Consider the following 22,496-nt stretch of genomic DNA (forward strand, 5'->3'; position numbering starts at 1 on the left):
TGCTGGGCCAGACCAGAGGAATTTGGGATTGATCAGTCTCGTGAGTGCGTTTACTAAACTTGTCAGCTCTCTATCAGAATCGACTTCTTAACCAAGGTTACAAGTCATAACGAAATGTCCCCAAAAAAAACTCCCATTATCTGCTTGAGGATATCCTCTGTCCTGGTTCAAAAACCTGACGACGATCCTCTCTCCAGAGCTCCTTAAGGCCAACCTCGTTCATCTCTACCGTGATCACCCCAGACCACAGCATGACAACCTTCAAACAGGGTTTCAAAGAAGCCACAGTCGTCTCGAGAAGAAAACCGTCCTCCTCGTCATTTCCTATGCTGCTGCCTTACCAGGAGAGAAAACAAGATATATATAACAATGATACAAAATACTTAAACAATCTCTGCCAGCGCTCTCTATCCCCTCCACTTCCTCCCCTTCCTCTGAACACTCCTTGTAGTTGACCGATTCGTGCTTAGGATTAGTCCTGATTACGCAGAAGGCGCGATTCCTTGCAATTCGGTGGGGGACAGGCCCGGCGGTCGGTGGCAGTTGGGATGAACAGAGGCGGGCGCGGCCGGGTCAGCGTCCGAGCGATGAATTCTCGTCGAAGACTTCGGCGAAGTTCCCATCGTAGTACTCGTCGTGGGCCTCCTAGTAGTCCTCGACGTAGTCCTCGGCGGCGAATTCGATGTGGGGGAAGCCAAGGGTGCCTGCGAGGGCGGCTGCGTCGCCGATCTGTGCAAGGTCGGCGGGTTTGGGAAGGGCCGCAGCGTTGCCACCAATCTGGGGAACGCCAGCGGGAGCAGGAAGGATAGTCGTCACCAAACTGGGGGAGGCCGGCGGGGCCAGGGAGCGCCGCAGCGTAGTTATTCTGGGGAGACAGAACGATGATGGGGTAGAGCAAAACTCACCTATTCATACAGCTCACTGGGCAGACCGGGGAACTTTAGGATTGATCAGTCTCGCGAGACATTCACAAAACATATCAGCTTTTGATCATAGACCGACCAGGTAGCCAAGGTTACGAATCTCCGGAAAATACGGTCAAAAGAAATCCCATTAACCGACAAAGGTACCTAATCTGTGCATCTGTCCCGCTCCATTAACCGGACGATGCTCCTCTCTCTAAATCACCTCCACTCCAATCTCGTTCATCTCGATGATTCCTCTCCCAACCAAACCATGACGACCATCAGAGAGGGCTTCAGAGAAGCCACAGTCGCCCCGAGAAACTTGGCCTATCCTCTTCATCCTTGCCTTTGCTCCTAATCTGCTGGGAAGGAAAACAAAATAATACATGATCTGACAACCGAAACTCAACAATTCCGTACCAATTTTTCCATCCTCCCTATCATTTCCCCTTTTTGCAATCCCGCCCCTAGAAATCACGGACCCGTGCTCAGAGTACTTGAGCTCCCCTCCGCCGACCTCAGTGCTGTCTTCATCGTCCACTCAGATCCATCCTCCTAGCCTCTTAAGTTGTTGGTACTTCGAGGTTGGCCTCTGCCGCCGTGGTTGGAAGGGCACCGGTTGCGAAACAGTGCTGTCGCCTTGGTCGAACCATTGAGGGGGAGAAGGTCGGACTAAAACTTGGCGATCCAGAAGCGGTCGCAGTGGCGGGAGGTTATGCGCAAGGGTTTAGGGAGCGGGAGGGAAGGCAGCCGGAGGGTAAACACCGGGAGGGTAGGCGGCCTGAGGGTAAGCCATCAGAGGGTAAACAGCCTGCGGGTTGGCACCCGGAAGGTTGGCGGCCGGATGGTTGCCAGGGTTGGCAGCCAGAAGGTAAGCCATGAAAGGGTAGACAGCCGGATGGTAGACAACCGGAGGGTAGGCAGCCGGAGGGTTGGCAGCCGGAGGGTTGACGGTCGGACGGTTGGCAGGGCTGGCAGCCGGAGGGTTGGCAACGGGAGGTGCCTCGGCAACAGCTTTGCCGGCGAGAGCTTTCTCGGCAAGAACCTTCTTGAGGAGCGCGTCGATCTCGGCAGGTGTGCCGGGGAGGGCGACTGGGGCCTCCACAGGACCAATGATACGCATAACTGAGCTCCAGACTTGGACTTGGGCAGACCTCCCCACGGCATTGTCATTAGTCATGACGTAGTCAAGAGGCAGCCCGTCCCAGATGGCGTTCCTGGGGCGGAGTTTGTCAAAGTTCAGAGCATTCCAGGCGATGTGATGGCGCACGCGGGTCAGCGTCCCCGTCAAGATGTCGTTCAGAGTGTAGTATGACGTGATGATGTATTTCTTGGTGTCAACGGTGAAGCTGATTGTCTTTTTAATCAGTCCATCGCGCTTGGCGTTTGCCATGCCGACGTGGGCGGCCAGCAATGGATGGTAGATATTCTTCATTTGGGTTTCCTGAGTCTGAAATCATTGTCAGTATTGTGTGAGGAGAGGATACTGTTGACGCGTACTGGGACCTACCGTGTCGTGGACAGGCTCATCCTTCTTGGCCTTCTCCCGGAACACCAAATATCCATTCTTGAGACGGCGGCTGCTGCTCCAAGAATGGCCATCGCGGAAGCGATTCTTTTCGTACTTGAGCGACGTCTTGGGCCTTGCGATGATGATGATCGAGCCACTAGCAACCACGTCATTGAGGAAGTTGGTTGAGTCGGGGTTGTCGTGCACCGTGATCTTTCCCTGCAATGCCGCCTCCAATAGCAGCATGGCGTCGTAAGGAGTCGCCAGGAAGCCGTGAAAGGCCAAGCGGGGATCAAGGCCCGGGATGAGACTCATGGTCGGTATCTGCGGGTGAGAGAGAAGGGAGAATCGTGGATGAGATCAGGTCAGAGGTGAGGTTCGGGTTGAGTTGTGCTGATGCAGGTTCCAGGTTCTGGATGCCTTGGCAGGACTTCTTGGAGTTCAGGGAAGAAGATCTTGTTGGCCTGACAGAACTTGTTGGAGGAAGAAGGAAGAAGTGTGGGTGAGTACTGATGTACACTGCAAGTAAATCCTCTGTTAGAAAGCGACTTGCCGGCGAATGGGGCAGTTAGGTTCAGGCTTGTGTAGAACCTAAGGAATAAGGTATTTATTCTTATCCCAACTCAAACTACACTTGCTAGGACACTAATTAATCTTGAGGAAGCAGAACCTAATCTTAGAAAGATCTACTCTTAAGTTGAGATAAATAGAAGAAAGGACTCTGCTATCGTCGATGACGGCAGCGAGGGGAGGACTTTCCAGGCTGAGGTCTGGACGAACGTGATCGAGATTCAAGGCCCTGGGGCTGCTGCACCAACTGGCGCTGATTCCCCTAGGACGATGACCTCGCCGCGCCCCCTTCCGACCACCCCAACTATCAGCCAGATTAAGAATGTTTGAGAAACTCTATGCATTGAACACCTCTCTTGATGGACAACCGCTGAAAATAGAACAGGTCCCCTCTTGCAGAAAGGAATCCTGTCCTCGGGTTGTATGTTGCGTCTCTCCAAATCAGCGGAGAGAGACAGATAGCCGGGCGAGCTACGAAAGATGGGCAGTCTGTTGGTACAACGATTGTTCAGCGACCTGTCCCTCACCGTATTTCTAGGACTTGCGCCTCCTGCCCGATTAAGACTACAGTCACTGCTTCACTCCAGGCGTCTATCCGGCACTGCAGCAGGAACTGCTGAGGACAACCGACCGCCAACCAGACGATCATGAGGGATTAAGATGATGGACTCCCGTCTTACGAGGACGATGAAGACGACGGTGAGGTTGACAGAGGAGCAGCCGACTAACCTGAGCACGACTCAGTTATTGGCAGGGAGGGGATCAAAAGAAGAGGAGGAATTGGAGAGGATAGTCGCACTGGTGTGAATTTGTTGAGCTTCAATTCTCATTGTGATTATTACCTAATCTTGTGTTCTTTTCTGCGAAGTTGGTAGCACTGGAAAGGATGAGGAGGACTGACTTTCCTTCAAGACGACTGTGGCTTCTCTGAAGCCGTTTCTGACGGTCGCCGTACTCTGGTCTGGAAGATAATGGCTGAGACGGAAGAGATTAGTCTCGAGGAGGTTTGAAGAGAGAACATGGTAAGCAATGGCACTAGAGCAGGGCAAGCGGAAAGAACAGGTCACTGAGGCTACACGATCGCTGATAAAAGTCAAAGACACGCAGAATCGCGGGCGATTGCGTATCACAACTGTTGGGATAACAGGAAAAGGCGATACGCTCGATGAAGAAGGAAAGACTGGTGAGATATAATACACTCATCTGACGACCACAGGAGAAGAATGCTACCCGGCGCAGCTGAGATACAAAACATCAAACAGATACAAACTCCTCTCATGCCAGAGCATCCACTCTGCCCTCCTCATCTTCATCATCAAATATAAAACAATGCTCCCCGTGCCAGTTGGGGTACAGAACGTCCAACAGATAACAACCCTTCTCTCAGATCGAAGCACCCATGATATCCTCACCACGCTCGTCCTTAAAAATCCCAACTATCCTCCTGTCTCATCATCCAACCACACGTTCCACCTCGCTGGTACTCTGTGCAATATCCATCTCAAAACTCCTCATCATCGAGTTCATCCTCCCCGTCACCATCTTCCTCTTCGCCTCCAGTCCCCGCCGGCGCAACGGGGGCACCCGGAACAATGGGAGCACCCGGAATGCTTGGGTAGATGGCGGCCGAGAGACCAACGCTGGCCGGGATGTTTGAAGCGACCGAGAAGGCGGCGGCGAGCTGAAGGCCGGGATGGGCAGTGGTGGCCGGAGGGGCCGGGGCGGCCGGACCCACTGGGAAGGCTGCCGAGGGACCAAAGCTGGCCGGAATGCTTGGAGCAGCCGGGAAAGCGGCGGGGCCCGCTGGGAGCGCGGCTGGCTGAGGGCCGAGCGGGGCCGGTAGGATGGGGGCGAACGGGGCTGGTAGCATGGGGACGATGGGGGCGATTAGGGCGACAGCAGCGGCGGGGGGCGGCACCTGAACCACGTTTGCCCATCTTTGCACCTGGTGAACATGGGCAATACCACCATCATTAGTGATGGTAATGCCACTGTTCCAAATGGCCTGACGTGGTGTCAGGGCCGCCAGATTCGCAATAGCCCAAAGCAGGCTCGACCGTGGCCGGACGAGCTGCCCATTGACGATATCATCCCTGGTATAGTAGCAATTAATGGTATACTTTGTGCCGGCAATGACGAAGCTTATCGCCTTTTTAACGAGACCACCTTGTTTGAACCCGTTCCGGCCGAGGTGGGAACCGAGGATAGGCCTGTATAAGGCCGGTGCGCCCAGCTCGGGTGCCTAAAGCAATATATAAGTTAAACTGGGTCGTCTTCATGTCGCTGGGGCCCGGGCTACTTACTGTATTCTCAACAGGGTCCGCGGCCCTTGCCCTCTCTCGGTATACCAGGTAGCCGTTGCGGAGCGAGCGGCTGTCGCTCCAGCTCCGTCCATCCCTGAACCGAGGCGCGTTCCATATCCTCGCCGCGGTTGGCTGCGAGATTATGAGGACGGTTCCGGATTGGATCAGCGATCCAAGTCCGAGATTTGCTGGAGGACTGTGGTAGATCGGAATCAGTCCGCGAAGGCCCAGCTCCAAGAGAAGAGCTGCGTCGTAATTCGTGGCCAAGAAGCCGTTCCAGGAAGGTATGACAGGTGCGGCCGCCATTGTGATCGAAGTGAGAGTCGCCGAGGGTGAATGCCGAGGCGAGTTCAAGGGAAATGAAATTCTCTGGTGAAGAAGGATTGCCAGGAAATTATGTGATGGTATGGCTGGAAGAACTCCACTTTCTCCAGGAAGGTGAATGGAGGGGTTGGAGAGTTGACTGGTCGGTCTGGAGATTTTGGAGTTGGGAAAAGAAGTGTAGGTGAGTACTGGTGCATCCTGGACTAAATCATCTGTCAAAGAGAGACTCGCCGGCGAGCGGGGCATGTCCGGGGGAAGTTATTCCCGGTGTTTAGGTTTAGGTCTGTCCAGAATCTGGCACCAGTTCAAAGGGGGATGTTTGCTTTCTATCCCAACTCTGGCCATGGTTGCCAGGACACCCACAGACACTTGAGAGCAGAACCTAATCTCAGCAGGACATACTCTTGGAGTTAAGATGAATAGAGCAAAGAACCCTAACCGCGTGCGCCGGTGACCTCGCCGGCGACACGCTAGTGAGGCCCCCATCTCGTCTCGCCGGCTAGAGTGAGCCACCCTCTTTTTATCTGGTGTTTTGAAATCCATCTGCTTCTCTCTTCTTCTTCCCCAAGCAAGGCCAGTTGAGAGCTCACTCGGTTGTCAGAAACAATTTCGACTCCCTTCATCACTTCTTTGCCTGCTTCTCACATCTCAACAGCGATTCATCCTCACCACTCACTTCTGTCCCTTACACCAGCTTCTGTCACTTTACTCTCCGCGACCAACCTGTTGAGCCAAAGCCTTCCCTCACGGCGACGACGCCCCTCTTGAGAACTCCTCGCAGCCACACATCCCTTCTTGAGACCAAAAGGACCCGATCAAGATGAACACCCCCAACCAAAACCCCGACCTGGTGCCATCATGGTTCGGATTTCTGGCCACCATGGTGGACGCCGCCATGGTGGTCCAGGCCGCCATCGACGGCCGAATTTACCTTTACCAGGCCTCCCCAGGCCAAGACGTCCTCCGCGAGTCCATCCAAAGCGGATGGATTTTTGTTATTGAAACAATGCTAAACTCCCCCAATGCTATCCAACGGTGGAAGGACGGTCTGTCCTGGACGGACCGCCGCACCCTTCCTTCTGGTATTTGATCTCTACGGGGAGGTCACCACTAATCCCCACGAAATGGTCGGGCCCTACGGCCGGGTAAGTCATTCCTTCCTGCTCCCAACGCTCTTCCACTGTCCATGCTCCTGCTGGACCTCTCTTCTTGCTCCGATCCCCATCCCATCACTTTTCCATCTCCTGCTCTTCTGTGTTCAGCCGTCACTGACCATCGTCCCAGCAAGTTGAGCTCGACGTCGCTGATGGCTGGACACCGTACACCGGGTCACACGTCGGTCATCCAACGGCAAAGCAAGGCGGTCTCGCGAAAAGAATCACCTTCTTTACAGTGGGCGGCCGCCGATTTGGCGTCGTCGCGTACTATTCCGTCGCAGACGCCTTGGGGAACGACGCTTGGCTGCCTCGGCCCCGACATCACCCCCGTTGGAACCTCGTCGGCACCACCGTCGCGTCGTTGGACCCCGGCCTCTGGGGTCCGATCCCCCGAGGTCAGGGCTTCCGCCCACGCCGAATGCGTGACGACAACGGCATCGGACGAACAAGCGAATTTGAAGTTTGGACAAACGGCAACGATGTCCCCGTCCCAGCAGCGCCCCCTCAGGGCCAGGCCAACGCCGCCCTCCCGGCTGCAACCGGACCGTGGCTGCTCAGCGATCGGTCGTTCCTGACCAACGCCGACATGTCTCCACAGCCAGCCCCCGCGGCGAACCCTCCTGCCGCTGCCCAACCTCCGGCTGATGGCCAAGCTGCTCCCCAGCAGCCCGAAATCTTAGAGAACTACTTTGAGGACTCCGATGTTGAAGTGTGGGATGGGGATCTGGAGGCGGAGGAAGATGATGAGTAGAGTACGGAATGGGGAGTTTGAGACGGAGGAGGATCGTCGGTGCCTCGGGAAAGGATAAGATGAATGATGTTGGTCTGATGACTCTTTCATCGCGAGGATTTGGGATGTCATGGGGGGAGAGATGCCCAATGCTGTGAGAGCTCTGGCTGAGATTGATCGCGGGACACGGGGAAGAAGATGGTCGGTGGTGATGTGATGATGGATCATGTACAACCTTTTCACGAGATCCCGGGGAGAGATGAGAGATGATGTACAATACTTTTCTTTCCTGTACTAAGCTCACTGGGTTCTGGCAAAGTGCCTGTCCCGGCAGGCGCCCTTCACCCCATCATTGCGGCCTCGGCTCCCACCGGTTCGTGGCTGCGAGCAGCAGTCAGGCGATAGTCACCAGCGCCGACCTGCTTCAGCGAGCCGGTGTCGCTCATCACCCGGCCGTGGGCCAGATCGAGCCAGTGGTTCCGCCGGTCCAGACCCTTTAGCACCAAACCACAGCGTCCGCTCCGCTCAATGCCGGGAGCCAGATCATTCCACAAGTCGTCAGCCAAGTTCTGTCTCAGCCTACCCAGCAGGAAGCTGCCGGAGCGTCCGTCGAAGCATGTTCCCTCCAAGACCGGTTCGGCATCCGGCTTGGCCAATCGGTCAGCAAGCGGCTCTCCAGAAGCTCGGCGATGGTCGACTACAACGAAGAGGTTCAGCGTCACGGGGTCCTGTCCGAGGTGGATAATTATTTCGAGGAGAATTCCTAGGAAGATTATCAGTGACAGGGGGAATACGAGGACAGATGGGAGAAAGGGTAGCTTGGTGATAGAGACGGTGGTCGCAGCGGCATCTTGATAAGGTGGGCTGAGGTTCTGCGTCTCCACGATGTTTCAGCACATGGTGTTGCTTGTCTTTCGGGGTGGGACGGTTCAGGGGATGACCAGGAACAGGGACAGAGAGGATTGAGATGATGGATCATGTATTCGATATTTTCCTTGCCGTACTGATTCCTAGCACTTCTGTGATTTTTCGGGCATCTCAACACATCAAGGGTCAGGAAGTCGGTCGACCGACCAAGCGACCGACTGTCAGTGGTAATTGACTTTTGGCCCAACCTCTCCATCATTCTGTAGCACAGGAACCTTGTCTCGTGATGTCTTCATGCAAGCCAATTCTGTCCCACAGTTGTCGCTTGAAGCCCAAAACCTGCGCAGCTCTCTTCATCATCCATCCTGCAAGCCCGGAGGTCAACACTCACCAAGATGTCTCGCCAAAGCCAGTGTCTTCCTTCCCTTCCCCAGCTTGGTTGGACTTCTCGCCCTGGGGACTGGAGCAGAACTTGATCTTCGATTGTGCCCGCTCGAGTTAGAAAAGTGTTGCGTGGACCACTGCTTGTGGCCATGATGCTGGCCATCGTCTCTCCCATCTGGAGTGCAATGTGTGACAAGCTGAGGCTTCAGACCTGGGGTCCTGGCCCAGAGAGAGGCTCATTGGACAGCTTCACTCCGGTTGTGATGTTGCGCATCGGTCTTGGGGCAAGGACCCCAGAAGGTGCCGTACCAATTGCATGCATCAGACAGCATCAGGCTCTCTTGAAACGGACTTCATGTGTCCAGAGAAATGGTTGCAGACAACAACACGACTGGAACTGCACCAGGTTGACTAGAAGGGAACCAAGGCAGTGAATGGCTTGGGCATTCTGCCGCGCCCCATCGCCCTCTGTCAACTTGCAAGAACGTGAGACCAAAGAGCTGAGCCAGCTTGCGGCCTCCCTCGCTCATTGATGTTGCCAGCGGACTTGACGCGTCCGAGTTCTTGCCATCTTCAAACGCCACCGAATCTCCAAACCCACTTTCACCAAACCATTCAGGCCCCACTCAAAAACCCGAGTCTTAGATGTTTAAAAACATGCTTTGTTTCCTGCCGTTATTGAGGTACTGGCGGTGATGCATACTCTGGACGTTGCAGGCCAAGACGCATGAAGTCGAATTAAAGTTGCTTGGCAAGACAGATCCGTGGGTCCTGTGCTTGGCTGCGGCTCCCCTTGTCTGGTGTGGGGCTGTCAAACAGAGCCGCAGCGGGGCCAAGCAGGGGTCAAGAACCAGGGTATCCCGCTGCATTCCAACATCCGCGACGACATGCATTCCAACGCCATGCAGCCTGCATTCCAATGCCTCGCAACTGAGTTCCAACGCCCTGACAGAATGGTGGGGTGGACTTCTTTATGGCCGGACAGAGGTTGATGACGGTGGATGAGGGCCTCAGTCCAGCTCTCGCGCTTGTGTGCGTCCCGTCTCTCTTGAGTCCACTCTCCAGGGACACAGCAGTCTTCATGTCACTTCTCAGCGGGGCTGCCCACTGTCCTGCTTTGTTCCCACCTTCCTTCTGCTGGCTGGAGATTACCAGAGGGTTGGGGCCAGACAAAGAACGAAAATCGTTAGGGGTCTAAGCAGTGCTCACAAGTAACACGCTCCAGTGGTACAGGATAAGATGAGCCTGGCAGATGGTGTTCAAGATGTTGAAGTGCCCGGTCTTATCACAAAAGTGCGAGGTAATCCTGAGATTTAAGTACTGCCCTGGTGTGCCTGTCATGATGGAGAGGACGGAGATTAAGCAGGTAGATAGTTCCTTGAGTGGGACTTGGGATGACTGCTCTACTTAGCGCGGTCCTCCCGGGTAATGAGGGCTGGCTTATCACGGTCATCCCAAGGAATTAAGGTTTCTCTAATCATAAGGTAAGGTTGCAGATATGCTTAAGTTGTGGAAGTACCTTGCTGTTGCTGATTGTCTTAAATTGTCGCGGAAGATGCTGTAGAAAGAGGTTGTGGGAAGGTTTACTCAAGGTCACACACGCCGCGGATACGCTCTGAGGAAGCCCTTGGCATGCTAACTTCCTACTTTAGGCTGTCTTATCGGCGGTCTTGTCTCGTTGAGGTCATTTTGGCTTGAATCGTTTCTAAGGGTAAATTAGTAAGTTGGTACATGAGAGTCCCATGGTTTGTCCAAAGTCTAGGAACTCAGTCACCAACAACACCATGAGTAACAGAGCCACATTGGGGACAGAGCAACTTTAGGAGCAGAACAGCAAGGCTTGTTTTCACACATTCCTAATAACTTCGTAGATCGTGATCATTTAGTCAAAATCAACCAAGATTGCTTAACTGGTGGAAGGAAAAAGTGGTAGTGACCCAAGGCATGAGCAGGAATGAGAGGATCTCAAACCTCAACACTTGACAGAAGGCCTGGTAAGGAAGTAAACCATCAAAAGAAATTAAGATCCCCTTAAGGATGCTCCTACATTAAGGGAGTGTCTCGTCCCAAGACAACATTTGAGGTCTGGAAAGGAATGTCACTGATGAGCCATCTCTCCCACCATGAAGTGAAATGGAGGTGATATCGACCTGTTGACGGGGAGGAAGTCAAACATCCAAGGAGGATGGCTTCTTAAGGGTGTCTCTACGCTGAATGGGCATTTTGAAAGCATTATTTAGGATCTGGAAATGAAATCTCTAAGACCATCTCTCTCACCATGAAGCGAGATGGGACCGGTACGGCCTGTTGGAGTGCAGCTCTCTTCATCAGCCTGTTGTTTGATATTGGAGCATGACTTGGAGCCTGGATTGAAAGGAATCTCTCGTAGAACCATCTTTCCCATCATCAACCTACCGGGCTGATGTCGGCCTGTTGGAGTTACACACTTGCCCTCAGACCGTTGAGACTCTTCATCTGAAGATGAGGAGGGCAACAATGGGATCAGGGGAAGGGCACCTATTGTAGGTAAACAAAGGAAGAGATCAGACGATGGAAAGAAAAGATCAGATGGTGGTTGCCCGAATGGGGGCTCTGGCGCGGTTCATCCTTCGGAATCCGGCTGTATATAAATCCGGCTCTACCCATCTTAAACGCGGTTCTTCCCATTTGGTACCATTATTGAACGCGTTTCTTCCTGTTTACCATTATTCAACGCGTCTGCTATTGTACTCGCGGTGGTCAATGCGTCAATGGGTGCCCATTAGGCCAACTCCGGCAGAATCCCAAGATCCGGGTCGATAAATCCCGAAAACCTTTTCGCTCTCGCACACTTCCTACCTTTTCCTCTTCTCTTCCCCGAACCTCGAAACAAGTTTTCCGACGACCCCAACAACCTCCTCCGCAATTCTCGCGCGCTTTTTACTTTTTTCTTTACAACAAAAATCCGCGGCTCACCCGCCAAAAACTTTTGTCTTTTTTTAAACATGAACCCTTGCCACTTCAAGGAGGAGGACTCGGGGGACCAGCCTGCGTCCCCCTCCACCCAGCAGTACCCCCCCGTTCCCGGGTGGGGCTACGCGGGGGAGGGGTACCAGGGGACCCCCCCCGAGGACTCCGGCACCCCGGCCGCCGCCGCCGACGCCGTCACCGGGCTCGGCCCGGCAACTTTGACGCCCCTCCCGCCGGCCGCCCCTGTGCTCGCCCCCGCCGCCGTCCAGCCCCCCGCCCCGGCCGGCAATGTCGTTGGGCATGTTGGCGACAACATGCCCTTCGACCTCCGGCTGGTCGACCCTCGGCTGTTGGGGACCCAGCCGGGTTCCCCATCGGCTGAGGGTCCGCAGCTGGAGGCGGGCCAGCAGCAGCAGCAGCAGCAACAGCAACAGCAACAGCAGCAGCAGCAGCAGGACCAGCAGCAACAGCAGCAGCAACAGTGGTGGGCTGCTCATCAGCAGCAGCAGCAGCAATTCGGGGGCCTCGCCCCACCCCCACCATCACCACCACCACTACCACCATCACCACCACTACCACCACTACCACCAGCTGCAGCTGCAGCAGCAACCCCAGCAGCAACAGCAACAGCAACAACAGCAACAGCAGCCGCCGGCCCTGCACCCTCACCAGGGGCAGGTGCCCTCCCAAGGTCTTCCCGGCCCACGTCAAGTGATGTGGGCGGACCCCGTCGTTTTCCCCGCCCCGCTCGTCCCAGTGGACGACCAGCAGCAACAGCAGCAGCAGCAGCAGCAAGGCCCCCCGCAGCAAGCTGCTGAGGGGGAGAAGAAGAAAAAGAAGAAGAGACGCGCCCCGCCCCTCCCGCCCAAGGTCATCGAAATGGCCAAGAAGGACCCCAAGTACCGCCGCCAGCTCGAGGAGATGAGGAAGGAACTAAAGCGGTGCTCGAGGTGCAAGTGCTTTCACACGCTGGACAAGTTCATCTCCAAGAGCGGGAAGACCGGCCGGCTCTGCGCAACCTGCTGGGGGTGCCGGAGTGCGCCCAGAGCTGGGGTAAGTGACCTAAGGTTTTTTTTTTTTCCAGACCCACGAAAAGATGCTAACCATCGTGTAGCAATGGCCAGAGAGGAAGCCGGAGAAAAATAATCACGGTAAGAAGGGCAAGCTCAAGCTGCGCGCCGGCCGCAAGAGCCGTCGTATTGCCGAGCCCGAGGACGAGGAGGCCGACGAGCATGACGACGAGCCCATGGACCAGCCGGAGGACGAGGACAAGGACGACCAGGATTCCGAGCCTGGCGAGAGCGACCATGATGAGGATGAGGATGAGGATGGGGACGCGGATGGCGAGGCTGATGATGATGATGATGATGCCGAGCCCGACGAGCCCAAGCAGCCTGAGACCCCCAAGGGACGCAAGGACAAGGACGGCGATGACAGCTCGCCGCTGAGCAGTGCAAGCTCGGGCTTGTTTGTCACGCCTTGATCCGGAAAGAAACCCACCCAAGCCAGGGCGAGGGCGACCATGACCAAGGGCCGGGATCGGAAGGATTGGGAAGGGTTGAGTTCAAGTGTGCAATTGGCAGGGCCTGTCTTTAAGGAATCAAGTAGTTGGGATGTTTGGGTGTGTAGTCGGTCCTCTGAACTTTACCCACCAGAGGTACCGCACCCACTTCCCCGATATTTCTCCCCCGGGTCGGTCAATTGTTTGTTTGTTTGGGCGCTGGGTTGTTTTAAGGTTCTGGGTCTGGTGGTGGGCTTGTGATGAGTTTTAAGGAGGTCGCGGAGAAATCTTGGCCGCGGGTTGAGATGTTGCGGAAAGTCAAGAGTCGCGGAATTGAGCTGGTTTCGAGCCTTAAGTCGCCCGCTGTGATTAAGCGATTAAGTTTGAGGTCTCATGTCGCGAACAGTGCTGAAGCTGTAGGGATTTAAGTCGCGGACCACGATGGAGGTTGGGGATCTTCGGATCGTCGCAGGCTCTCCTCATATTCCCGCTTTCCTAAAGTCAGAAGTTAACTTTCTTTTGGTATGCTGAAGCAGGCCGCCGCGGACGAAGTGGTTTTGTTGTTGTTAGAGTAGTCAAAAAATCAGTGGCCGTGAAGCCAGAGACGCACTTTATCACCGGCTTCTTATGGCCGTCCCGAGGCGTATGGCGCGTTGAGTCAATCCATCAACCTAGCCCATTTTCCTGGGCTTTTCGCGATCCTATTCCTTCTCCAAGTGAAGGGAAGATTCGAGTAGTAACCCTGCGTCTTCAAAACACCATCGCCGTGATTCTACGCGTAATGTTGCCCACCGATGTCTTTAGAGCAGACAGCCCATTGGCCCGCACCCATCGATCTCGACCGATCCAAGGACATGAACTGCCTGCTGACGGGATCAGCACGGCCAAAACCCCCAGGCGCGACGGGATCAACACGATCAAAACCCCGAGGCGCGAAGGAGTGTCTGATCGATGATTCTCATTATTACACTCAAGGTAGAACTCATCGACCTCGACCGATCAAGGGACTTGAACTGCCCGCCGACGAGATCAGCACGATCAAAACCCCCAAGGCGCGAAGGGGTACCCGACCAACGACTCTCATTATTACACTCAAGTAGGTCTTCACACGATATCACGTACCAGACAGGGTGAGGAATCCCCTCACTCACCCAAAGCCAAAAGCAAACACGCCAACTCAAGCCCAACGCGATCCTCAACCCCGCATCTTCAGTTCTCCGAGTAAAACCAAGGCGTCACTGCAGCTGCGCTGCCACCACCACCACCACCTCCCGCCGCGAACGACCGACCAGGCCACTCCATCGGGACTGGCACTCGACCATCAAACACGGCGCTCAGCGCGTTGGAACTGTTCGCGACCGGCTGCTCCAGCTTCACCTCCAGACCTGGGACATCGTCACCCACGGGGATGAGGACACCGCACTCCCTTCATCATGTCAGTCCTCTCGCTCACATTAATCAGAAGCCCATCGAGCTAAGCCCAGGTACATACCAGTTGCGGCAAGTCATCTTGGGTCGGCCAGTGTTGGCATCTTTGACGAGACGGCCCCTGTGGTTGACATCGATTCCGTTAGCAGCGTTACCCAAGCAGATGTATTCTCGAGCCGTCAAAGCCAGTCTTAAACGCGACGTAGACAAAAGGACTCGGCGGTGGACCCCTTTCGAGACAACAATCGCACACGTGACTTTCACGTGATTCTCTCAAGACACGATCAAAGCCGTGACCTTCGAGACATAATCGCACGAAGTGACTCCCGAGAAACAATCAGACGAAGCGACTCTCAAGAGGCAATCGGACGAACAATCGAACGAAGTGGCGCTCAAGAAACAATCGGACGAAGTGACTCTTGGACGAAGCGATTCTCAAGAGACAATCGGACGAAGTGACTCTCGGACGAAGCGATTCTCAAGAGACAATCGGACGGGTGACTCTCTCAAGACACAATCACACTTGTGCCCTCGATCCGTCCAAAGACCCGACTAACAAGGCCCGGTCATCTGCAAGAAAAAGCATGACGACAAAAAAGAAACCACCACTTACCAAGCACTCTCGGACAGGTTCGCGCTGCCAACATACGCAAAACTCTTCGTCCGCGACGTAGCAGCCGGGACACCGCTGGGCCGGACAAAGATCATCTTGCTGTGCATCAGCACGCCGGGACGGACATTCTTGCAGTCGCGAAGGAGCTCCTTGGGGAAGGTCGAGGCCTGCCACCACTTGGACTGGAAACAGATCGTCCCGGCGCCCTAGAAAACATCAAGACTTTCCATCAGCCATCCTGTACAACATACACCAAGAGTAAAGAGAACACGGGTGTGTGACCGCTCACGTCTTTACCGCCCTTGCTCTGAGCAACCGTCTCGAGCGAGGGGAAGAAGATGCGCGTATGCGCTTTGGCAGCCGCAACGGCTTGCCCCAGGGCCCGTCCTTGGCCTTTTGACGTGCGAAGCTCGTACTCCTTGAGTCCGGAATCGCCCTGACAGGCGTGATAGAGAGCCGTGATGAGGCTGTTGTTGACGTTGCCAAGAGAGGCGCACTTCCCCATGGTCAGCAACACCTCAGTCAGACGCTCAGATTGTTTCTCAAGACGCCACGTACCACGATGTCCATGTCGATGGGATCCGAGGTGCTCAGCCCGAGGGCGCAAACTGCTCGGCCAAGGCCACAATAGCCTGCACCATGCTCAGTCAGTCCTTCTCTCCATAAGGTCACCACACAACATGGCACGGTGCAACACCTACCAGTTCTCTTCCAAGCATCCTCCGAGCCATGAGTTCCGGCACTGGCAAGGTCAGCTCGGCTATCACCCATGAAAAGCAGACGTGCTCGACTCACATGGTATGAACAAACTGATACCGCGCCGTCTCGCTGAAGTCATAATGCCGCAAGCTGGCGATGAGCTTATCGTCAAGCCCCTGCTCTCCGAGGAAGTAAAGCAGCTCATCCGCAAACGGCGTCATCTTCTGTTCCGCGTCGGGCTGAAGTTTCGGGAGGTCGATGAGGAACACCATCTGCATACCACCTCGTCAGCACCCGTCATTCATCCGCGCAGAGAAGAGAGCAAGCAACCTACATTCTCCATCGTCCCCGTCTCTCCCCAGTCGTAAGACATCAAGTTGCCCGTGGGCACCACAATCCGAATGTACCCATCAAACTTGAGAATCATCAGCTTGGAATGCATGCTTCCCATAGTACCCATCGGCGGGAAACAGAACCGGATCCGTTCCCGGGGCACGTTGGCGCGCATCTGCTCCTGCTGGATCTCGTCAGCCGCGTAGGCGACCAGGATAAGCTTCGTGCGTGAGATGTCGATCTTGGAAAGGAGCCATTCTTCGTCCCTGGAGAGCATCAAACGTCAGCACCAGCCAGTCTTGGGTTCATGCACCGGAGAACGGAACTTACCACTGGTACGAGCTCAACACCGCCAGCTGCAACTGCCCCTTCTGCAGCACCTCCTCGATCTTGATATCATCCCCACGTCGCGGCTGGCCAAAGGCCCAAGTCTTCTTGACCAACCCGCGCGGGAAGGGCACCGAACCCCTCGCAGCCTGTGAAGTTCCCGCCCATAGTCCAGAACCTAGCCCAGTTGTCGATGTTGCTGCCGGCACCGTTGGGCCCAACATTCCACCAGCCGCTGAGCCCTCTCTCCTCACCGTCACCGGCTCCGATGCTGGAGACACAGGTTGAGCCGACCCCAACACCCTTCCTCCCCTTAGCCCACCACCATCACTCCCCGCCCCCGGCGGAGGGGGAGGGCGAGAATAAGGCAGATTAGCATAAATCACCTTGTCCGAAGCTGTCACCGACGGCGGCGGAGCCGGCGGTCCTTTGTATGCCGGCGGGGCAGGCGGCGGGTTTGACGAGTCCGACGGAAGCGTCGCGAAGGAGGAAGATGATGCGGAGGAGTAGGACGGGACAAACCATGGGTTCGCCTCCAGTCCGAGGATGTCATCCATGAGACGGGGGCGTTGGGCCGGTCTATTAGCGCTGGATGATGGGGTTGAAGTTGTGGTTGATGATGAACCGGAGACGGTGGTGGTGGTGGTGGGCTCGGCGGCGCCCAATTCGGCGGCCTTGCGCTTCCTTATGCGCGCGAGGCGTTCTTCCTCCATCTTGCGCCTGTCGAGGCCGAGGGCGGCGAAGACGGAGGCAGGTTCGCCTGCGGGTGTTGCTGTCCGAGAAGGCTGGGTTGGATGTTGGGTTGCCGGTTGGACTGAGGGTGTTGATGTTGGCATTGCTGTCGCAGCTGCTGGTGGTCGCGATGAAGATGGTGCTGGAATTGAAGAGGCGGATTTGGTGTTTGTGCTGGTGTCGCGACCGACGCTTCCACCCCGTCCACTGCCGCGTCCACTACCGCGGACAGCGACATCCCCATCCTCATCGTCACTCAGCGTCAAATCAATCACCGCACCACGCCCACCCGCTCCAGTCCCAGTGCCGCTGGCCCTCTCATCCTGCACCGCCGTCCTCCTCTGGCCAGGATCCTCCCCCAATGAGAGGGCGATGGCGATTCTCAGAGCCTCATCCTCGTCTTCATCGCCATTGATGCTCGAAACCCACGGATCCGCCATCTCGGAACTGCCGCTCAGTCGATGACTAAAAGTCCCAAATAACGACAAGCCGGGTTTTGGATGGCGGTGGCACTAAATCAGGGGCAGGCGACGCTCAGGAGTTGTCGCCCAGCAGGAGGTGAGCGATGAGAGATGTCGTTGGTGGTCACGTGACAGCGCGTTCCCCAAGACCTGCACGGGGATGGGGGAAAACGAAAGAACGCGAAGTCGGATTATTTGGGAAGAGAGTTGAACGGAAAAGGAGATGCGCATTCATGCGCAAAGCGCGGCGATTCCTCAGGACTGTTGAGTCGAGATCTGGACGGAAAGTTGATTGTGTGTGGGTAGTTTGTGTTGGGAGGAGATGAAAAGGCAAACCGTTGACTTTGGACAAACAAGGGCGCCCCAGCAACACTTCCGCAACCCCTTCTCGCAACCCCTTCCGCGACACTGAGGTTCCGCAATACTGTCCGCAACCACCCCCTCCATCCCATTTTTGACATGACTGCTCTTGGGCCCAACCTTGAACCTTATCCTGTTGCGGATACCAGATGAGGTAAATCAGCAACTACAAAACCTAAGATCTACGGAAGACTACAGAATACGACGGAACTACATCTGCCAGACAAAGCCATCCTCACTGAACCTCAACCCAGCAACACACAATGGGAGACAAGTCGTCCTCATTCATGACATCTAAAGACTGCCCTAGCTAGGTACGTAACAAAGCCCGCAACGGCGGCGACGGCGCGTCTAAAAGTGCTATCATGATCATCTTGCCCGGAAAGTCCGACCCGTATATGCCTCCCAAAATATTTCTTTTTTTTCTTCTTTTTTGTGTCCGTTTCTAGGTTGTCCGGTTTTTCTGATGTGGCTGTGTCGTCGTATGCCCCAGAGGTCGTTGATGACGATGATGAAGGTGTTGATGATGTCAAAGTCGGGTCGTGTCGTCTTGTGAGAAACCGTAGGAGGTACCGGGAAGTCGGGGGCTCTGGGGCGGCACAGGCTCCGGACAGTCCGTCGTTCAACGACTTGGAACAAGACTCCCTCCCCAGCCGCGCTCGATATATCCTCCCTCCCTTCCCAACCGGGGAGAGGAGGTTCCAAGCAGCAAAGATGGTGAGCAAAGTCCAGGTCCACGAGGGACCTGCCTTCCAAGGCCGTTCAAACCGGACATGTCCAGGGACAGTCTGAACAGCCCCAGGCCGCTCTGCGGATCTTCCCGAGCTTGGATCCCCGCCGATGTCCAGGAAACATCCCAGAACCCGGGGCGTCCATCTCACGGGCTGTAATGATAATGAAGAACCAACCCAAAACCCAATCCTCCTCCTCCCAATCCACCCACCCATCCATCTTCCACACCACCACCTGCAGAACCAACCACCCCATCCCATTCCAAACATATCTTTCTCCAACAAGAAAAAGACAAACCCGACATGACACCGAAGAACCCAAAGACAGATGGCTCGCCCAGCGGAGCGGGATGTACAGCACGTATGTCATGACCCGAGGATAACCACGATCCCTGCCCTTTTGCGCCAAATGGTTGAACCACGCCGTCCCCAAATCTCCAACCCCGCCATCACCATCCATCCCAACCCCAGTGGCGCCGATCCACAACCTTCTTGCCATCCCTCTCCAGATCTGTCCATCGATCAGAGTCATCCGCCGGGCCGAACCGAGTCCCCGACCTGTCCGTCCGCCACCACTCCCACCATCAGTGTTGATGGGTATTTCTCGTGGGAAACACCACACCGTGAGACATCGGGTGCCAGAACTGAGAAGCTCCCTAATGGAGGCCGAGATCTTGGAAACCCGTCGTCTTCATCGTCATCGTCGATCTCGTCGTCGACGGCGGGGGGTGGCAGCAGCGAAGAGACCAGTCATCCAAGGACAGCGCACCAGCAGATGAAAACCGAACAGAATACTCAAACATAAAAACCAATCCCACACACTTCACCAATACACTCCTCCCCCCACAAATCCCTACCAGAACCAGGCCCCCCCAAGCAAATGCATCCCGATGCAAGCGATCATCAAGAGAGAGTGTGCAAAGCCGTAGAGGAAAATGACAAGACAAGCCGAGACAAACCAAAAAAACGCGACCGCCGTGCGCCCGTGCACCTGTGCCGATGTGATGACGATGATGAAAAGCGACCGACCAACCAACAACACAAACTCACACAAGGGAACCCGTGCGCCCGCGTCCAAGAGAATCCGTCTGTGCCGTGCCGTTTTCCCAACGCCCCCGCTTGCGCCGAAAAAAAATGCCGATGCCGTTGTTGTTGCGTTCGAAACCGAAAACCCCGTAGAAAGAAAAAACAAAAACAATCCTGCGCCGTCGCCGTGCCCGTGTCCCGATTCCACGCCCTCCAGCAACCGCCGAACCGCCGAACCGAGAAAGACCGACCGACCCGATTGTAGAGAGAGAAGAAGAACCGGAGGACTCGCCACCAACGCCGAGATGAAAGCATCGCGAATAAGAAAAAAAGGAAACGAAATGTAAGAAATGAAACAGAGAACGAGGAAAAAGAAACATAAGAAAACAAACAAGATAACTCAAACATCCACGACTGGATAGAATATCGGCCGCGAGTCAAACTTCACTGGGAAACTCACCCAGCAGGAAAGCTCATGTCGGACCTGCCATAGTAGGAATCCTCACAGAGCCAACCCCACGTGAATCCCCCCCAGAAGTCATGGCCAGCGTCTCCCACATCTAAGAGCTCTGATACCCGCTCGGAGGAACGGTGGCTGCAGGTGCTCCACCCAGGTTGAGAATCCGCCTGAGACTCTCCTCCATGCGCATGATCTCCGCCGCGTGATTGTTCCTCGAAGGGCTGCTTTGCAGATATGGCGCAGCAGCAGAAGCAGCAGCGCTGGCAGGCGCAGCGGCGCGCGGAGCGAGAGGGGGCGGGATAGTCGAACCCTGCGGCGCGAAACCAGGAGAGAATGGAGACTGCGGCATGGCAGCACCGTTTGGTGGGAAACCCGGGCTAGCAAAGGGCGAGGCCAAGTCGGCAGGAGGCCGGGTTTGGTTGCCGTTCGACAAGGTCAGTGGAGGCGGCACGCCAGAAGTCAACGGCTTCGACAATGGCTGGACAGGAGGGGCGGATTGCTCATCCGTGACAGACGGAATGGCGAGGAATCGCTTCAAACGCTCCGTCATGTCCATGGCGGATTCCTGCTGGGCCAGGTTGGGTGGCTGCTGGGCTCCATTGGGCTGCCGCTTGGCGTTCAGCGCTTCACGGATGCGCTCCTGGTACGGCTTGGAGAGGGCGGGCCCGATGAAGTCGGATGGAGTACCGTTGAGCTCGCTGGCGGGAATTCCACCCGAGGGTGTGCGCTGGAAACCCGCGCGGCGGTTCCCTGCAATGCCCACGCCATTGGGGACGGTCTTGGGCTCCGCCGGAGATCGAACTTGGGAGGGCGGCGAAAACGCGAGCGTGGAATTGCCAAGAATGTTTGCGGAACTTGCTCGGCGAGCGCGCTCCTTCTCCTCACGGTCGGCCCGGAAAAAGATGTCGAGAGGCGACTCTTGGCGATCGACAGCCTGAGCGAGAAGACGGTGCTGCGGAGTTGGGACGGCCTCAGTGTCGGTGGCTGGGGGAGAAGGTTCCCGAAGGACGCGGCCGTTGGCTCCCGCCGCGGATGGAGGCGAGTCGAGCGCTTTGGCCAAGAAGCTCGGGATCGGGAGCGATGAGGGCGCCGGAGAAGCGTGGAAGGTGGCGCCAGCGAAGGCGGCTTCGGCGATCGGTTTGGACGACGCTGACTGAGGAGGAGTCGTCCTGCCTTGCTTAACTGGTGCTGGAGACGCCGGTTGTTTACCGCGCCGGCCTCCATTCCCGTTTCCGTTGCCGTTACCGTGACCGTGACCGTTCCCAGTTCCATTGACATTCCCATTCACGTTGTTGTTGTTGTTGCTGTTGTTCCGTGGCGGCCTCGGTTTGGACTGCGACTTGGATTGTGATTGTGGGGCCGGGCTATTGGCGGCCGACTTTCGCGGTGTCAGCGGACCCCCCAGCTCCATGGGAAAAGTCACCTCGTTCGGCACGTCATTCTCGGAGGCATAATTCTTGCGGGCTGGGGAGTTGACGGGCCGTTTTTGCCGACGGCGAGCCGGAGTGTTCCGTTGAGCCTGTGTTGTCGGTTGCTCCATCAGGGGTATGACTTGACGGGAGCATTCACGGTGGCGGAGAGTTGTGCTAACGAGGTTGGGAGACGATCCTTGCGAATGGGGAAAATCGTCAAGAGAGAGAAATGGTCGATCGAAGGGTTGAAGGTTGTGTGTATGATGAAGTTGAAGCCGGAAGGAAGTGTCGGAAATTGGAGTCTGGCTCGCTGGGGTTAGGTTTGGGGTGGCCTCAGAGTTGTTGCGTTTGCGATCGGCGGGACAACGAACCTGTGATTGGCGCAGGGCAACCCAAAGCAAAACCGAAGGGACGCAGCCCAACCTAACAGACGACGAGGAAATGGGAAAAAATAGGCGTTGAAGAGGAAGTACCAGTCGTGCAGAGAATTCTAGGTTGTTCTCAAACCGTTTTTATGGCATGGTCGCGTGCTTCTAACTGGTGAGGTTGTTGTCAGGGAGGCGGAGAGAGAGGGAAGGAGGAACGAAAGTGGGAGGTGGGGAGGGAGGCCCTGGGTCTTTTGTTTGGCGGGCTGCAGGTGACAGGATCGACAGCGGCGGTTGGTCGCCTGGGCAAGACAAGGCTGAAAGCGCAACCCAAACATGGCTTGGGCAG

At 55.8% G+C, this 22,496-nt stretch overlaps 11 protein-coding genes across 11 annotated transcripts; 6 read left to right on the top strand and 5 right to left on the bottom strand.

The window, feature by feature from the left end:
• Window positions 1-1,632: 1,632 nt before the first annotated feature.
• Window positions 1,633-2,730, bottom strand: VTJ04DRAFT_522 (uncharacterized protein; the record flags this gene model as incomplete). Its single annotated transcript, XM_069363312.1, has 2 exons — window positions 1,633-2,355; window positions 2,416-2,730. The coding sequence occupies 2 exons, from the start codon at window positions 2,728-2,730 to the stop codon at window positions 1,633-1,635; spliced, it is 1,038 nt and encodes a 345-aa protein (XP_069223132.1).
• A 1,756-nt stretch (window positions 2,731-4,486) lies between these two features.
• On the bottom strand, window positions 4,487-5,594 carry VTJ04DRAFT_523 (uncharacterized protein; the record flags this gene model as incomplete). Its single annotated transcript, XM_069363323.1, has 2 exons — window positions 4,487-5,227; window positions 5,289-5,594. The coding sequence occupies 2 exons, from the start codon at window positions 5,592-5,594 to the stop codon at window positions 4,487-4,489; spliced, it is 1,047 nt and encodes a 348-aa protein (XP_069223133.1).
• An 838-nt stretch (window positions 5,595-6,432) lies between these two features.
• On the top strand, window positions 6,433-6,702 carry VTJ04DRAFT_524 (uncharacterized protein; the record flags this gene model as incomplete). The annotated part of the gene is made up of 1 exon (XM_069363334.1): window positions 6,433-6,702. The coding sequence occupies one exon, from the start codon at window positions 6,433-6,435 to the stop codon at window positions 6,700-6,702; it is 270 nt and encodes an 89-aa protein (XP_069223134.1).
• A 34-nt stretch (window positions 6,703-6,736) lies between these two features.
• On the top strand, window positions 6,737-7,520 carry VTJ04DRAFT_525 (uncharacterized protein; the record flags this gene model as incomplete). Its single annotated transcript, XM_069363345.1, has 2 exons — window positions 6,737-6,757; window positions 6,897-7,520. 2 exons carry the CDS (start codon window positions 6,737-6,739, stop codon window positions 7,518-7,520), a joined length of 645 nt encoding a protein of 214 aa, XP_069223135.1.
• A 320-nt stretch (window positions 7,521-7,840) lies between these two features.
• Window positions 7,841-9,024, bottom strand: VTJ04DRAFT_526 (uncharacterized protein; the record flags this gene model as incomplete). Its single annotated transcript, XM_069363356.1, has 2 exons — window positions 7,841-8,371; window positions 8,962-9,024. The coding sequence occupies 2 exons, from the start codon at window positions 9,022-9,024 to the stop codon at window positions 7,841-7,843; spliced, it is 594 nt and encodes a 197-aa protein (XP_069223136.1).
• Window positions 9,025-11,734: 2,710 nt separating this feature from the next.
• On the top strand, window positions 11,735-13,182 carry VTJ04DRAFT_527 (uncharacterized protein; the record flags this gene model as incomplete). Its single annotated transcript, XM_069363367.1, has 3 exons — window positions 11,735-12,180; window positions 12,206-12,752; window positions 12,814-13,182. The coding sequence occupies 3 exons, from the start codon at window positions 11,735-11,737 to the stop codon at window positions 13,180-13,182; spliced, it is 1,362 nt and encodes a 453-aa protein (XP_069223137.1).
• A 1,227-nt stretch (window positions 13,183-14,409) lies between these two features.
• Window positions 14,410-17,772, bottom strand: VTJ04DRAFT_528 (uncharacterized protein; the record flags this gene model as incomplete). Its single annotated transcript, XM_069363378.1, has 9 exons — window positions 14,410-14,626; window positions 14,693-14,749; window positions 15,242-15,447; window positions 15,531-15,737; window positions 15,800-15,873; window positions 15,943-15,983; window positions 16,037-16,212; window positions 16,275-16,539; window positions 16,604-17,772. 9 exons carry the CDS (start codon window positions 17,770-17,772, stop codon window positions 14,410-14,412), a joined length of 2,412 nt encoding a protein of 803 aa, XP_069223138.1.
• A 746-nt stretch (window positions 17,773-18,518) lies between these two features.
• Window positions 18,519-18,945, top strand: VTJ04DRAFT_529 (uncharacterized protein; the record flags this gene model as incomplete). Its single annotated transcript, XM_069363389.1, has 2 exons — window positions 18,519-18,547; window positions 18,603-18,945. 2 exons carry the CDS (start codon window positions 18,519-18,521, stop codon window positions 18,943-18,945), a joined length of 372 nt encoding a protein of 123 aa, XP_069223139.1.
• A 267-nt stretch (window positions 18,946-19,212) lies between these two features.
• Window positions 19,213-19,689, top strand: VTJ04DRAFT_530 (uncharacterized protein; the record flags this gene model as incomplete). Its single annotated transcript, XM_069363401.1, has 1 exon — window positions 19,213-19,689. One exon carries the CDS (start codon window positions 19,213-19,215, stop codon window positions 19,687-19,689), a length of 477 nt encoding a protein of 158 aa, XP_069223140.1.
• A 75-nt stretch (window positions 19,690-19,764) lies between these two features.
• Window positions 19,765-20,175, top strand: VTJ04DRAFT_531 (uncharacterized protein; the record flags this gene model as incomplete). Its single annotated transcript, XM_069363412.1, has 1 exon — window positions 19,765-20,175. The coding sequence occupies one exon, from the start codon at window positions 19,765-19,767 to the stop codon at window positions 20,173-20,175; it is 411 nt and encodes a 136-aa protein (XP_069223141.1).
• A 295-nt stretch (window positions 20,176-20,470) lies between these two features.
• Window positions 20,471-21,910, bottom strand: VTJ04DRAFT_532 (uncharacterized protein; the record flags this gene model as incomplete). Its single annotated transcript, XM_069363423.1, has 1 exon — window positions 20,471-21,910. The coding sequence occupies one exon, from the start codon at window positions 21,908-21,910 to the stop codon at window positions 20,471-20,473; it is 1,440 nt and encodes a 479-aa protein (XP_069223142.1).
• Window positions 21,911-22,496: the final 586 nt, after the last annotated feature.

Source organism: Mycothermus thermophilus, assembly GCF_041956435.1.
Source record: "Mycothermus thermophilus strain CBS 625.91 unplaced genomic scaffold VTJ04scaffold_1, whole genome shotgun sequence".
Taxonomy (NCBI): domain Eukaryota; kingdom Fungi; phylum Ascomycota; class Sordariomycetes; order Sordariales; family Chaetomiaceae; genus Mycothermus; species Mycothermus thermophilus.